Below are 13286 nucleotides of genomic sequence, written 5' to 3'. Positions count from 1 at the left end.
CAAAGCACCCAGGTACTTTCTGATACACCGAGTCAGCACGTCTAGTCAATCGATACTCTCCTAGACGCTCAGGCCCAAGACAAGCCGCAATCGTCACCGGGGTGGAGAGATCCTACACCAAGCCATACCATGATGAGAAGACTAGAGCTACAGCTTGCCTAGTCATGGCGCACGCATTGGCGATCTTCATGAAAGCATCGCCGATACTGCCGTTGCCGATGAGCCTCTTGCACGTAGACCGCTCTGAAGCTTGTTAGCCTAGCTGAGGAGTAAGATTTGATCCTCTGGGGTATGGCCCACGCATGCTAAGGGATAATGAGACTAGACCCTCATCCTTAGCGCGTATCTCGAGGTAGATCCCGGCCTTCAAGCTTCCGGAACGCTACTCATGGGCTTGAGTAAGTTAGGTTGCGCAACAGATGTCAAAGACACGTCTTAGTTTTCGTGGGGGACTCGAAATTGGGGCGAGAATCTGTAGGCGGTCAGACACTGCGGAAGTCCGCGGTGATTGTGCTCAGATTGCTGTCTCGTTAGGGACTCGCCTCGTCTTGCTGGCCATCTGCGAGGTGGTGAGGCTCACGATACATCTGTCTTGACCCACCGAGTCTTCTGTGACCCTAGGCTTGCATGTATGGCTGGCTCCCCTGACGATCTGCACTTCCGAGGACTTACATACCAAGACGTCGATCTTGCGTTTTCGGAACATATGGTTCAGCGTCATCGGCAAGTTCTGTCTAGCGCGTCGAGGGCAGCCCAAAGCGGACGCGATGATCGACACGGCTAACGGAACGAGGGAGATCAGCTCCACTCTTGATTGTCGTTCGAGCTGTAACGGCAGGTATCTCGATGGCCGGCAACACAGCTCGCCGATATCCCACTTTGCAGCTTTCCGGTCATCGATGCGAGCGCATTTCCATGTCAGACCAAGATAGCGGTAACGAACAGTCGCGGTCTCGCCTCGTTGTTGGCACAATCTTGCCGCTTTGCGCCGGTCTCCCATGTCTTCGTCGATGATCGTCAGCTATCCAAGCTCGGCCAGCGCAGGTACCTGACTGTCCAACATGAACACCTGATCATCAACAAACACTCCAAAACACCGGGTCAGGGGAGAAATGAGCTATCTTGCGCGGAATCCATGCTCCCGGGAGCTGCGCAACCAGGTCACACTGCTCGCCCTGCATTACCTTTCCTTGGACCTTTCCTTGGGTCACCGCGACCCCTTAACAAATCATTAAAGTTGCGGAGTTTGCCATGATGAAGCTGAGGCTGCAGGTGTAAGTGTGCGATGAAACGATCCAGGCGTGGTTCTCGACGCAGGGCGGTCAATGCGTTCACGTGCCTACCTGTCCGCACCTTTCTCCGAAACTCTTGACACTCACCGGCATGAGGAAGAGAAACTCAATCTTCACAGAACAACATGGCAAGGAATGGATCAGGGATTAAAGTTGCCGCAACTTTACGGGAGAGGATCCCGCAAATTCTATTGTTTTTCGTATCGGAACTTTATGCCGTGTCTGTTTTTGCTTTTAATCACTGATCAGGGACCAAATGTACCAGGATGTCAACAGCCTTGTCAAACTCAGATAACAGCTCATTATACAGCCCTTGTCTTTAGATGGCCTTCCCTTCTCCCTCAATTTGTTCCGTATCTTCTCTATGTTTTGACGCATTACAACATTTTTCACCACTTTGCACAGCAATTGCCCTCTCATAGCATCCAAGCTCGTGTAGAGAAAGATCACGTCTATTGCTCTTCGATATCGCCCTAGATCCAGCCTCTCCACGACCGCGGTCAGCTTTCACTGGGGCTTTTGGTCAGTAAGGGCTGGCATTGTGAGCTGATCAAGGAGACGCTGCACCTGTTGCTGCTTGCCAGCGACCTCTACTACTCGGAACATTCGAGCACTCATTGCCATGTTGACATATCTTAAAGATGACGAACCTTGCAGTGCAGTTGCTTTTACAACACCCGGCATAGTTGTGTAGGCTGAAGTTTGAGGAGGATTCTTTTTCTGAGCATGGTGACACTGAACCCGTTACCGGTGTTGATGCATTGGGTGAGGAGTTCCTACAGAGGGTTCGGGACAGGCTTAGACAAAGCCACGTGGGATGCTATTAGGGATTTGAAGAGCTTGCTCTGGGCCATGATGAAGGAGTCGCGTGGAAGAGTGTTGTCAGGTCTTGGGGGACAGAGCGCTGATCAAGAGGTTGAACCGCCGACGCAAAATCAAGCTCGAGACATATGGTGACGACAGCTTGGACGAAGCAGAATGAATGACGAGGATGCCGAAGATCGAGTAGCTAAATCGACAGCATTGTGTCGAATATACAGATATCGCCCGCCCGAACTCCGGATGTGACTTTTACCCCAGCTGTAGCCATCAGAATATACATACAGATGAAAACATGAGAGACGTTCAAACGTGAAGATTACTCAGAGTCGGTAACGCAGCCTTGGCTAGCGTCCTTGACAAATCGCGCGTACTTGAAAAGCGTACCCTTCTGGTACTTCAAGGCGGGCGCGGTCCACTTCTTCCGCCTCTCTGCTAGTTCTTGCTCGCTGACGCCGATGTTCAGCTCGTTGGACTCGGAGTCAATGGTGATCTCATCGCCATCCTGAACCAGGCCAATGGGGCCACCTTCCTGTGCCTCAGGCACAATGTGACCGATCAAGAAGCCGTGGCTACCACCACTGAAGCGGCCGTCTGTGATGAGTGCAACGTCCTTGCCGAGACCAGCGCCCATGATGGCGGAGCTAGGCTTCAGCATTTCAGGCATACCGGGGCCGCCCTTGGGACCTTCGTAGCGGATGACAACGACGGTCTTCTCGCCCTTCTTGATCTCACCACGCTCGAGAGCAGTGATGAAGTCATCCTCAGCATCGTAGCACTTGGCCTTGCCGGTAAACTGGGTGCCCTCCTTGCCAGTAATCTTGCCTACGGAGCCTCCGGGGGCAAGGGATCCTCTCAGGATTTGCAAGTGACCAGAGGACTTCAGAGGTTCGCTGAGCGGTCGGATGATCTTCTGCTCGGCGGGGAAATCTCTAACGTTCTCCAAGTTCTCCTTGAGTGTCTTACCAGTCACAGTCAATTGGCTACCATCAAGAAGACCTTCCTTAAGCAGGAATTTGAGAAGCGATGGAGTACCACCGATATCGTGAACGTCGGCCATGACGTACTTTCCGGAAGGCTTCAAATCCGCCAACAATGGAATGCGGTCGCTCACGCTCTGGAAGTCGTCAATAGTAAGCTTGAGACCAACAGAGTCAGCGATCGCGATCAAGTGAAGAACAGCGTTGGTTGAGCCACCGGTGATGCTGATGACGACCATGGCGTTCTCAAATGCTTCGCGAGTAAGAATGTCGCTCGGGCGGATGTCCTCCTTGAGCAATTTCTTGATGGCACCACCCGCTGCAAGGCACTCCAACATCTTCGCCTTGGAGTTCGCCGGGTTCGACGAAGAGCCAGGTAGCGACATGCCCATTGTCTCGATTGCCGTAGCCATTGTGTTTGCTGTGTACATTCCTCCGCAAGCACCCTGTCCGTTGCAAGCGTGCCTAATGATGTCGAATCGCTGGTCTTCGGTGATTTCGCCCGTGATGAATTGGCCGTATGCTTGGAAAGCGGAAACGATATCGATCTGTTGGTTCTCGAGGGTCTTCGCGCAACCGGGCTGGATGGTACCGCCGTAAACCATGAGGGAAGGCCTGTTCACACGCCCCATAGCCATGATGACACCGGGCATGTTCTTGTCGCAGCCGGGGATGGAGATGTTCGCATCGTACCACTGGCCGCCCATGACTGTCTCGATGGAGTCTGCGATGATCTCGCGCGACTGCAGCGAGTAGCGCATGCCTTTTGTGCCCATGGAGATGCCGTCGCTAACACCGATGGTGTTGAACTGCATGCCCAGCAGTCCGGCCCGCTCAACGCCCTCCTTGACCTTGTGGTTCAGGTCCATCAGGTGCATGTTGCACGGGTTGCCCGAGTACCAGACGGACGAGATGCCGACCTGGGCCTTGTTCATGTCCGTCTCGCTCATGCCGGTGGCGTAGAGCATAGCCTGCGAGGCGCCCTGCGACTTGGGCTGGGTGATGTGCTTGCTGACCGAATTGAGCTCATTGTCGGCTTTGGCGGTGCGGATGGCGGAGCTGGAAAGCGCACGTCTGCAAGCAATTAGACGGGCGAGTCGGACGTGTGGTGGACTTGGGGACATACGCTGCGTGCCATTGCGGCCGCGGGGAGCACCTTGCGCGCGCGAGAGCACCTCCAAAGCGTGCGAGAGACATGGTGGCGGGCTGGCTGCTCCTTCCGTGGCGGCTGGCTGTTCCTGATAATTTATCGATGCGAGCTCGGAGCCGCGGGGACGGACGCTTCTCCGACACCAGGGCGTTGCATCATCTCGCTCCTCATTGGTTACTGTCTTATCCCCACAACAGCAGCCATCTCTTCTTCCCCGCCATTGTGATTTCTACCAATGACTCCATTTAAGCCTTCTTAGCTCTTGGCCTTGCAAGGCGAGACGATCGTCCCCGATCTAGTCTATCTGAACTTGCAGTCGAAGGTGCACTTAGGTCAGCGACGATAAATTATTTACGCGTACTCATTCACTCGTCAGAACTCTGGTATCTATTTACTCGTCTCTATGTGTAGAAGCCCGATCACCCGTGTGAATAATGCTGAATACGTATTGTTCAACGACGTCCTATTGTCACACTCTGCAGTCCATCACATCGCTCAAGCTAACATCATGGACATTCAAGTCTCAGTCGTACTTACTAGATGGATTTCCTCTGTTACTTTCCTCCTCTGTTTCTATGCAATATACTGTCCGAATCCGCTTTGAGAAGACTTGCATCACGAAATGAGGCTTTTCCTTCTTTACTGTCTCTCAATTCCTTACCTTGCGCAGGCCGCGAATCAAGTCTATACAGGCTTCAACTACGGTGCTTTCTGGGGTCAGGAAGAAAATGCCAAACCGAAAGCAGACTTCCTCGATGGTTTCAACCTGGCCAAGAACCTGACTACCGACATACCCTTCGACAGTGCTCGCCTGTTTACTTGCAGAGCAGCGAAAACCCTCGACGAGCCGACCGAAGCTTTCAATGCCGCTGTTGCCTCCAAAACCAACCTACTACTGGGGTTCTGGATAACGCCAGCGCAGAAGGGCGGTTCGCCTGATGAGAACGTCAAAAATGAGATGGCCGCACTCGAGAAAGGATTTAAGAAGCACGGCCAAGCTCTTTCCGATCTTATTATTGGACTCTCTGTAGGCAACGAGGATGTATACCGTGCCGAGGCGACTCAAGAAGTTGGTGTTACCGCAGCGGTCGTTGCGCAGACCATAGCTCAGGTGAAGAATAGCATCGCTTCCTCATCGTTCGCCCAGTACATGAAGGACAAACCAATCGGCCACGTTGATACCGCGCAATATGCAGTGGTGGATAATGCGGACTTCATCGGCATGACTGCATACCCGTACTGGAACAAAGACAGTATCAGAACAGCAAGTACAAGCTTCCAAGGCTCTCTCGAGGGAGTCAAGCAGCGCGCAGGCAACAGACCGGTTTGGATTGCAGAAATGGGCTGGCCTTTTACCGATTCCGAGCAACACGGCGCTGCAGTTGCCGGTATAGACGAACTACAGAAGTTCTGGAGTGAGGTTGGCTGTACTGTATTTGGGAAGTACACTACTTTCTGGTTCGAGTTACTCAAAGACACTACATCGGATCAGAAGGCCGATTGGAGTGTCATTGATCCAAGCTCTCGAAAGTCAAGGATCAAGAATATGAGCTGCGGAAACCCTCAGCCAAAACCACCCGCTGAAGCTCCAATTAGCTCACAAGCATCATCCAAGTCTATTGCAACAATACCGCCGGATACGCTCAGCTCTGGGTCGCCAAGCATCCCGAGTGCCACGCCTATATCACCACCTTCTGTGTCTTCGGCGATCGCATCAAACACAGTACACGTAACGGTGACCGGCACGACTTCTGTAACTCCGCAGCCTATCACACCATCGGTAGTAGCTCCCGGTGGGCCATCTCTCGTGACTGTAATAGTTACCTTGACGAGCATCACCACAGTGACAGCACAGCCTTCAATGACTACAATAGCAAGCGTGAGCCGATCAACAGCCCAAAATGATGCCGTGAGCTTCCTGGGTATGTCTTAATCCAACGCAAGTCCTACCAAAGCTAAATTTTCCCAGCACAAGACCAGCCAGCAACAGGCCGCAGCACCGTCACCGTGAAGACCACAGCAACAACTGTTGTCTTTGCCAAAACCACAGCGATTGCTGCTCTGAACAACATATCCGCCGACGTCAACTGGTGCGTCACAGTTGCGGACATAAACCGAGATGGAACACCTATACCCGTCGCAGGTGGGCCTGCAGGATCAGGCGGGGAATGCGTCTCCCCTCCGACTTTCCAAGGATACCCGTACGCAGCAGCAGGAGAAGAAGCGGGCCCATCAGCGATATCCAGTGGGACAGGCTGGTGCGTTGTCATGGCTGATATTGATAACAACGGTCGTCCTGTTCCCGTCGATGCCGGGCCCGTTGGAGCAGACGGCGAGTGTACTGTTCCGCCCATGTATAGTGGACTGTCTGCGACAGCTACGTTGATTGGCGGTTCCAAGAAGTCTGAGCCGGCGAAGGTGTCTCTGGTGCCCACTTCTTTGACAGTGGAGTTCTCCTTGCTCTCAAGCATCAATGCACCAGCTACTTTTGGTACTCCATCACCCAGTAAGTCACTTGACCAGGTTGACATTTTGACTCCCTCTGACGACATCTATAGCTTCAGCAGTTAAATCAGGATACGAACGTCGCCGGCGTCGATCTGTAGTATCATCCACGACAGATACCACAGCATTAACCTCAGTATCTGCTTCAATTACAGAATCAGTACCGCCTTTGCCGACTCCTACCCGTTCCATCACTTCAGTCAGCCTACCCTCAGGCCCATCCGGCGCAACTCTCTCAGAGTTCAATTGGCCTACGCCAACGGCTCGAGTAGAAGACAAGATGGGCATCGAAGGTAGAGATGAGGTGTTACTTACGCGACGTGGCTGGAACTCCTTTTGGGCGAAAATCGGTTCTTGGGTCAAGAAAACTGGAAACAAGATTAAGAATGTATTCCACCACTAAGGTCGTTTTTCTTTGTCATACATCGCGAAACATTGTTCAAAGCTGATATAATGGGTATGCAAGATATTATATAATTCCCAATGTACTTCATTCCTATGTCTTTAAGAGCTTAGGATACAATAGTAATACGTCGAATGCACCGCCCATCAATTCTTGTTACACGGCGCACATTAGTACATCGTTGATTGAATCAAGACATGGAAAGTCGCATCACGATTGTCCTTGCCATCGCCTTCGGGACAACCCTGGGTGTCTTGCGAGGGTGCAGCTCGCAATCACAGGGGAAGAAACACGAGACTCTCAGAGTAGAAAAGTCATTCATCAACCGTCGTATTGACGGCAGGTTTGTTTGTTTGTTCATTCATGTGATATCTCATCTCTCGTGCCAGCTAACATAAGTTTTCCGTAACCGTAAAGAACCCGAGATAGTCCACCATATTACACCTGACAGACTCCGAATTCGCACTTTTGCGGATAACCCGATAACCTAAAACGACTAAGATGTTGAAGGCGCTTGCCCATATCTTTCTATCAAGGTAAATGGTAGATGTCGATGGGCCAGAAACTTCGATACACAAATCCACAGCGCAATGCCATGTCTGACGCGACTTGCCGAGGATGACGCGCGTCTAAGCAGCAGCCGCTACCTAGGCGGCGGGAGTAGAGGTGGCAGCGGGGGTAGAGGTGGCGGGAGGGTTCTCAACGACCTTGTCGGTCTCGTTGGCGGCAGTGGTCTCGGTGAGGGGAGCCTCGCCATCGGCGGCCGCGTCGGGAGCGTCGTCCTCCTTACCGGGGGAGTCGATCGCGACCTTAACTGCGATCTCACGACCCTCGATTTCCTTGCCGTTCATCTCGGAGCAAGCCTTTTGCTGGAGCTCCTCAGAGCCGAGGGTAACGAAACCGAAACCACGGCCCTTGCGGGGCTCACCGCGGGCCTGGAGCTTCTTGACCATGAAACGGGGGATGGGGCGGAGGGCGATCTTGGCCTGGGTGGGGGAGTAGTCCTTGAAGATCTCAAGAAGCTAATTCACCAGTTAGCACGTGCTGTGAGAAGGGGATGTGCAAACTCACCCTGTCCTCCTTCAGGTCGTACGGCAGGTTCGCAACCATGACCTTTGTCTTGGAGGGAACACCGTCCTCGGGAGGACCGCGCTGCTTGCGTTCACGGGGCCCCTGGGGAGCAGACTTGTCGGCGCCCTTCTTTGCGGTAAGCGCTTCGTTCGTAGTTTCGGTCAGGGGAGCAACTTGGCCGGGTACATTTGTAGGGGTGGAGTCGGCAGGAGCCTCGTTGGAGAGCTCGACCTGCTCGGCGCCTTCAGCATCGGCCTGGTGCAGAACTTGATTAGCTTGTGAAGACAGGCGGTGGGGTGCGGAGGTACTTACAGCGCGTCCGCCGCGTCCAGCACGGCCGCCACGGCCACGACCGCGACCGCGTCCACGGGTGGAAGTACGGCGGCGGGCCTCGCCAGTGTTGCCCTCGGCTCCGCTGCCGGCGCCCTCAGCGTGGGCCTCGGGAGTGCGGGCGAGCTGGATGGAGACCTTGCGGTCGAGGATGGCCTTGCCGTTGAGCTCGGCGATGGCACGCTCAGCCTCGGACGGGGTCGAGAGGGCAACGAAGGCGTAGCCGACGGGGCGCGAGGTGCGTGGGTTGGTGGGGATGGTCGTGGACTCGCTGCACCACGTGTTAGCTTGGACGAGTTGCGTCATGCGGAGAAACAGGGTCCACCTACACCAGGTAGTCCTTGAAGAATTCCTTCAACTCCCCCTCGGTGGTCGCGTACGCGAGGTTTCCAATGTAAAGTCGCCTGCCCTCAGCGGCGCTCGCACGCACAGCCTCGTCCTCGGCTGCGGTGGGCTGTTGAGCGCCAGTGCTCTCCGTGGTGGTGGGAGCGTTGTTGTCGTTGAGGGAGGTGGTGGCCATCTGGGCGGTGACACTGTCGACAGGTGCGGACATGATTGCTGAAGTTTGGGTGGTTGACGAACACGAGTGATAGACCGGGCGTGTAAGAGGTTGACGAAACTTGGAGTCCTAGTAGACCGGTAAAGGTAACCTTGAACAGTAGTGGTGGTTGGTGGGTGATGGGATTGCCGAACCGCCTGCTGGTGGAACTGTTGACGAGGGGGGTGTGGAGTGGGTAGCTACGAGCCCGGGGAAGGTTGAGAGAGGATTGGGTTGATGGGGTGCGTGGTTGGTCTCTGTTGTTGACTTGATGGGGGAGAGAGAGGGCAGGCCTCGACCAGGCAGATTATTTTGAAGAGCGCAGCCATGGGGCTTGGCCGCATCTGGTAACGGAAGCGGCCCCTGCGCACAGTCGAGGGCCCACTTGCCTGAGAGCAGCGACCAGGAGTGCATGGATAGGGGAAACGGCGACTAGGCGGCCGCTGAGCGCATGGACGGGTTCGCCGCAGCACAAGCAGCGAGGACAGTCACTCTCTCTCACCCATTGCACGCACATATGTGCATGCTCTGGTGCGACTGCAGTGCCTGCACGCGACGCCCACCACTGCTTAGCTAAGCGCGACGCCACAGCTCGCCCTAGCGCCACAGTAGACCTCGAGCTTGGCTGCATGGCGCTCCAGCTTCACCTCCGCCCCACCGCCCACTGCCGCTAGAAGCATGAAAAAGACCCGCCTGCCGTTGACGTGTCCGCTAGTGCACCGCTTCTTCATGCACTGGATCCGGGGGCCCTGCCATTCAATTTTCCCATTCCTCGAGTCCTGTCCAGGCTAGCCTGCCTCACCGCAATCTGATTGCTGATTTACCGCCATGGCAGGTGCACTGCAAGCGCGCCGCGCACTGGTTGTCTACGGCTCGGAAACAGGGAACGCGCAGGATGTGGCTGAGGAGATGGGAAGGGTTGCTGAGCGACTGAGATTCCACACGGAAGTCGCTGAGCTCAACGCCATCACTCTTGTATGTCAGTGGCGGTGTCGCGTGCAAGGAGCGATGGTTGACTGTCGGTAGAGACAACTGCTGCAACACGATGTCGTTCTCATCGCCGTTTCCACTACGGGCCAGGGTGACCTGCCACCCAATAGCCAGAAGTTTTGGAAAGCCATCCGAAGTGCTCGGCTGCGACCAGGGTGCTTGAGTCAGATGAAATTTGCATCCTTTGGTCTTGGTGATACGTCCTATCCAAAGTACAACTGGGCGCATCGCAAGCTCTACAATCGCCTCGTACAGCTAGGAGCGCAGCCAGTCTGCGATCGCGGAGAGTCGGACGAGCAACATCCAGAGGGGTATGTCAACACGATTATCGCGTCTGCAGATTTTCTTTCCATTTCCTGATGCATCGTCTCATGTTGCCTGTCAAACTGCGTATGCAGCAAAACTTGTGCCATCATTGCAATTACGGCGCATATCTGACTATTCCAAAGTATCGACGGATCTTTCCTACCATGGTCGACGAAACTGCGCCAACATCTCCTTGACTCTTACCCTCTCGCTGATGGTGTCGAGCCGATACCGGACGATGTTCTGCTAGACCCGAAATGGTTGCTTGCGCCTGCCGTCGATGATACAACATCTTCATCGAACACCAATGCTGTACCTGCATTGAATGGCGATGCGACGGATGTTCCCCCACCAGATCTCCTGAACATAAGTGTTGGACTGGTTGCGAAGATTACAAGCAATGAGAGAGTCACTCCAACAAATCATTGGCAGGATGTACGGCATATCAAGTTCGAAATACCAGAGACACATCCCTACGGTCCAGGCGATGTACTCACAATATACCCCAAGAACTTCCCGTCGGATGTATCGCAGTTCATTGAGTGTATGGGCTGGACTTCCGAGGCTGATATACCACTTCGCTTCGTACCTTCGTCGCCTTCAACGCCCACTGACACCACCTTGCCGGTCCGGACTCTGGAGCCAGGTAGTCTAATTACCCTACGGCAGCTGCTGACTAACCATCTCGACATCATCGCCATACCACGGAGGTCATTTTTCGCCCAGCTCGCGCACTACACGAACGACGAGTTTCACAAAGCAAGACTACTTGAGTTTACCGACCCCCAGTACCTTGACGAACTCTACGACTACACTACACGCCCGCGCCGCAGCATATTAGAGGTATTACAGGAGTTTGAGTCTGTCAAAATACCCTGGCAGCGCGTATGCAGCATCATCCCTGCATTGCGTGGTCGCCAGTTCAGCATCGCAAGCGCAATGAATCCTGACGCAGAGGCGGAGAATAGGACAAAGATTGAGCTCTTGATCGCGATTGTAAAGTACAAGACTGTCATTAAAAGAATTAGGCAGGGTGTTGCTACGCGATATATTGCTTCACTCACTCCAGGACAAGAGATCACAGTCACTCTTTCGCGAGGCGGACTGGGTGTAGGAAGAGAGGAACTTAATAGACCGGTCGTGATGATTGGACCAGGCACAGGTGTAGCTCCCATGCGTTCTCTGATATACCAACGTATACTATGGCGCGAGGAGCATAAGAAGCTACAAAACGGCCACGCGCAGCAAGATGACGGAAGTGTAAAGGATCTTCTCTTTTTCGGTTGTCGTAACGCTGAATCAGACTACTTCTTCAAGGACGAGTGGGCGCAGCTTCAATCCTCTGGTGTGCCCCTAGAAGTTTTCGCGGCGTTCTCCCGAGACCAGGTCAGTGCCCAGCTCCACCCTGTTCAAGTCTACGCTAACGATATGACAGCGTCAAAAGGTTTACGTCCAAGATGTCATTCGGCAGCAATCCTCCCTCGTTTTCTCTCACCTCTTCCATAAATCCGGCATCCTATACATTTGTGGGTCATCGGGCAAGATGCCCCAGGCAGTGCGCGAAGCGCTCATCGAAGCTTTTCAAGAACATGGGAATATGGACAGGGAGGACGCAGAGAATTATCTCGTGAGTATGGAAAAGAGTGGTAGATATCGCCAAGAGACGTGGTAGACATGTGAATGGCGTTGTACATATATTTTCGATCTCCTGCTCTCCACTTAGCCTATCACTCAATCTACGACCCGTATCTCGACTATGCCAAGTGTCGATCTTATTTCAATAAAACGCTAATCGTACTGGCGCGATTGGACGCATTGCCAGTTGACTTATGATTGACGATGCAGCAGATTACATCTTCAGGCATGGTAGGCTTATGCGGGGCGAACGCTTACGGTGCCACAAGCATTCTGCGTGGCGAGATTACGACACATCATTCGTACTATATGCCGGTGAGACATCGATATTATGGGCATTGCGGTCACCGATCAGATTTAAAACAGGTCGACCTGGGCGAAAAAGAGATGCGAAGGTTTGACGGGGATGTCGAAGAGGTTAGGCAAGCTATCTAGATGAATACATGTACTGAACTGACGGTTCCGGCTCTATCACCTCTCTACTCATAGATATAGCAAAAAGGCCCAGCAAGCGTACTAGAAGCCTCTCTTATCGTCATATTCGGAAACCCCAAATAATCGCCGAATGTCATAACATCATCCAACGTCGCATTCCTCGTCGGCGGGGTATTCAGAAACGTAAGCGTTCCAGCAATAGTAAACCGCCTATCTTCCAAATTCTGGTTCTGCCAGATCCACCAAGTTCGGTCAATCTGGGCGTGATGATGCCAAAAGTATGGGTCGGACGGGGAGTTGTAGAAGTCTGAGCCCGCGTCACCAGCGATTGTCTGGTGGCCACCAAGGTGAACGCGAAGTTTTCCAGGAGAAGGGTTTTGGAGCGTGTCCTGGAAAGCGGAGATGTTGGCGCTGGCTGTGATTAGTTCGGCGACATCAGCGTCGGTGGTTTCTGATGATGAGCGTGTATTGATGTCGCGTCTGATGCATCTGGGGTTGTAGCCCAGACCGTCGGGGGATGGGTTTGGCGGTACGGTGGTGTCGAGAGAGGATACTGGTCCGATGTGCATCTTCCAGCTGGACTGCCGTCAATATTCTGGACCTGATAAAGGCATTTGAGAATGACTACTAACTCTTTGAAGGGCCCAGAGGCAACACAACCACCTCCATTGCCGGGTGGAACTTCCACAAAGCATCGGTTTGGGTTAGGTACACAGCTAGCATTACGACCGGCAATATACACCCCATCTCCAGAGATACTCGTGTCGCTCCCATCGAGGAGAGGGGATGCGGCGGGGTGATCAGCCCACAACGCCCAGTTGTAATATGGAAG

General features: G+C 53.7%; 4 protein-coding genes across 4 annotated transcripts; 2 read left to right on the top strand and 2 right to left on the bottom strand.

The window, feature by feature from the left end:
* Window positions 1–2430: 2430 nt before the first annotated feature.
* J4E90_006445 (uncharacterized protein) lies at window positions 2431–4288 on the bottom strand (the record flags this gene model as incomplete). The annotated part of the gene is made up of 2 exons (XM_051435990.1): window positions 2431–4165; window positions 4218–4288. The coding sequence occupies 2 exons, from the start codon at window positions 4286–4288 to the stop codon at window positions 2431–2433; spliced, it is 1806 nt and encodes a 601-aa protein (XP_051289784.1).
* Window positions 4289–4863: 575 nt separating this feature from the next.
* On the top strand, window positions 4864–6812 carry J4E90_006444 (uncharacterized protein; the record flags this gene model as incomplete). Its single annotated transcript, XM_051435989.1, has 2 exons — window positions 4864–6163; window positions 6211–6812. 2 exons carry the CDS (start codon window positions 4864–4866, stop codon window positions 6810–6812), a joined length of 1902 nt encoding a protein of 633 aa, XP_051289783.1.
* A 984-nt stretch (window positions 6813–7796) lies between these two features.
* Window positions 7797–9103, bottom strand: J4E90_006443 (uncharacterized protein; the record flags this gene model as incomplete). The annotated part of the gene is made up of 4 exons (XM_051435988.1): window positions 7797–8171; window positions 8221–8475; window positions 8533–8821; window positions 8880–9103. 4 exons carry the CDS (start codon window positions 9101–9103, stop codon window positions 7797–7799), a joined length of 1143 nt encoding a protein of 380 aa, XP_051289782.1.
* An 813-nt stretch (window positions 9104–9916) lies between these two features.
* Window positions 9917–12056, top strand: J4E90_006442 (uncharacterized protein; the record flags this gene model as incomplete). The annotated part of the gene is made up of 4 exons (XM_051435987.1): window positions 9917–10063; window positions 10115–10389; window positions 10528–11770; window positions 11820–12056. The coding sequence occupies 4 exons, from the start codon at window positions 9917–9919 to the stop codon at window positions 12054–12056; spliced, it is 1902 nt and encodes a 633-aa protein (XP_051289781.1).
* Window positions 12057–13286: the final 1230 nt, after the last annotated feature.

The sequence above is a fragment of the Alternaria incomplexa genome (genome assembly GCF_024043165.1).
Source record: "Alternaria incomplexa strain BMP 0042 chromosome Unknown scaffold_9, whole genome shotgun sequence".
NCBI lineage: Eukaryota > Fungi > Ascomycota > Dothideomycetes > Pleosporales > Pleosporaceae > Alternaria > Alternaria incomplexa.
Note: the sequence above shows the minus strand (reverse complement) of the source record. Positions and strands in the feature narration are given on the sequence as shown.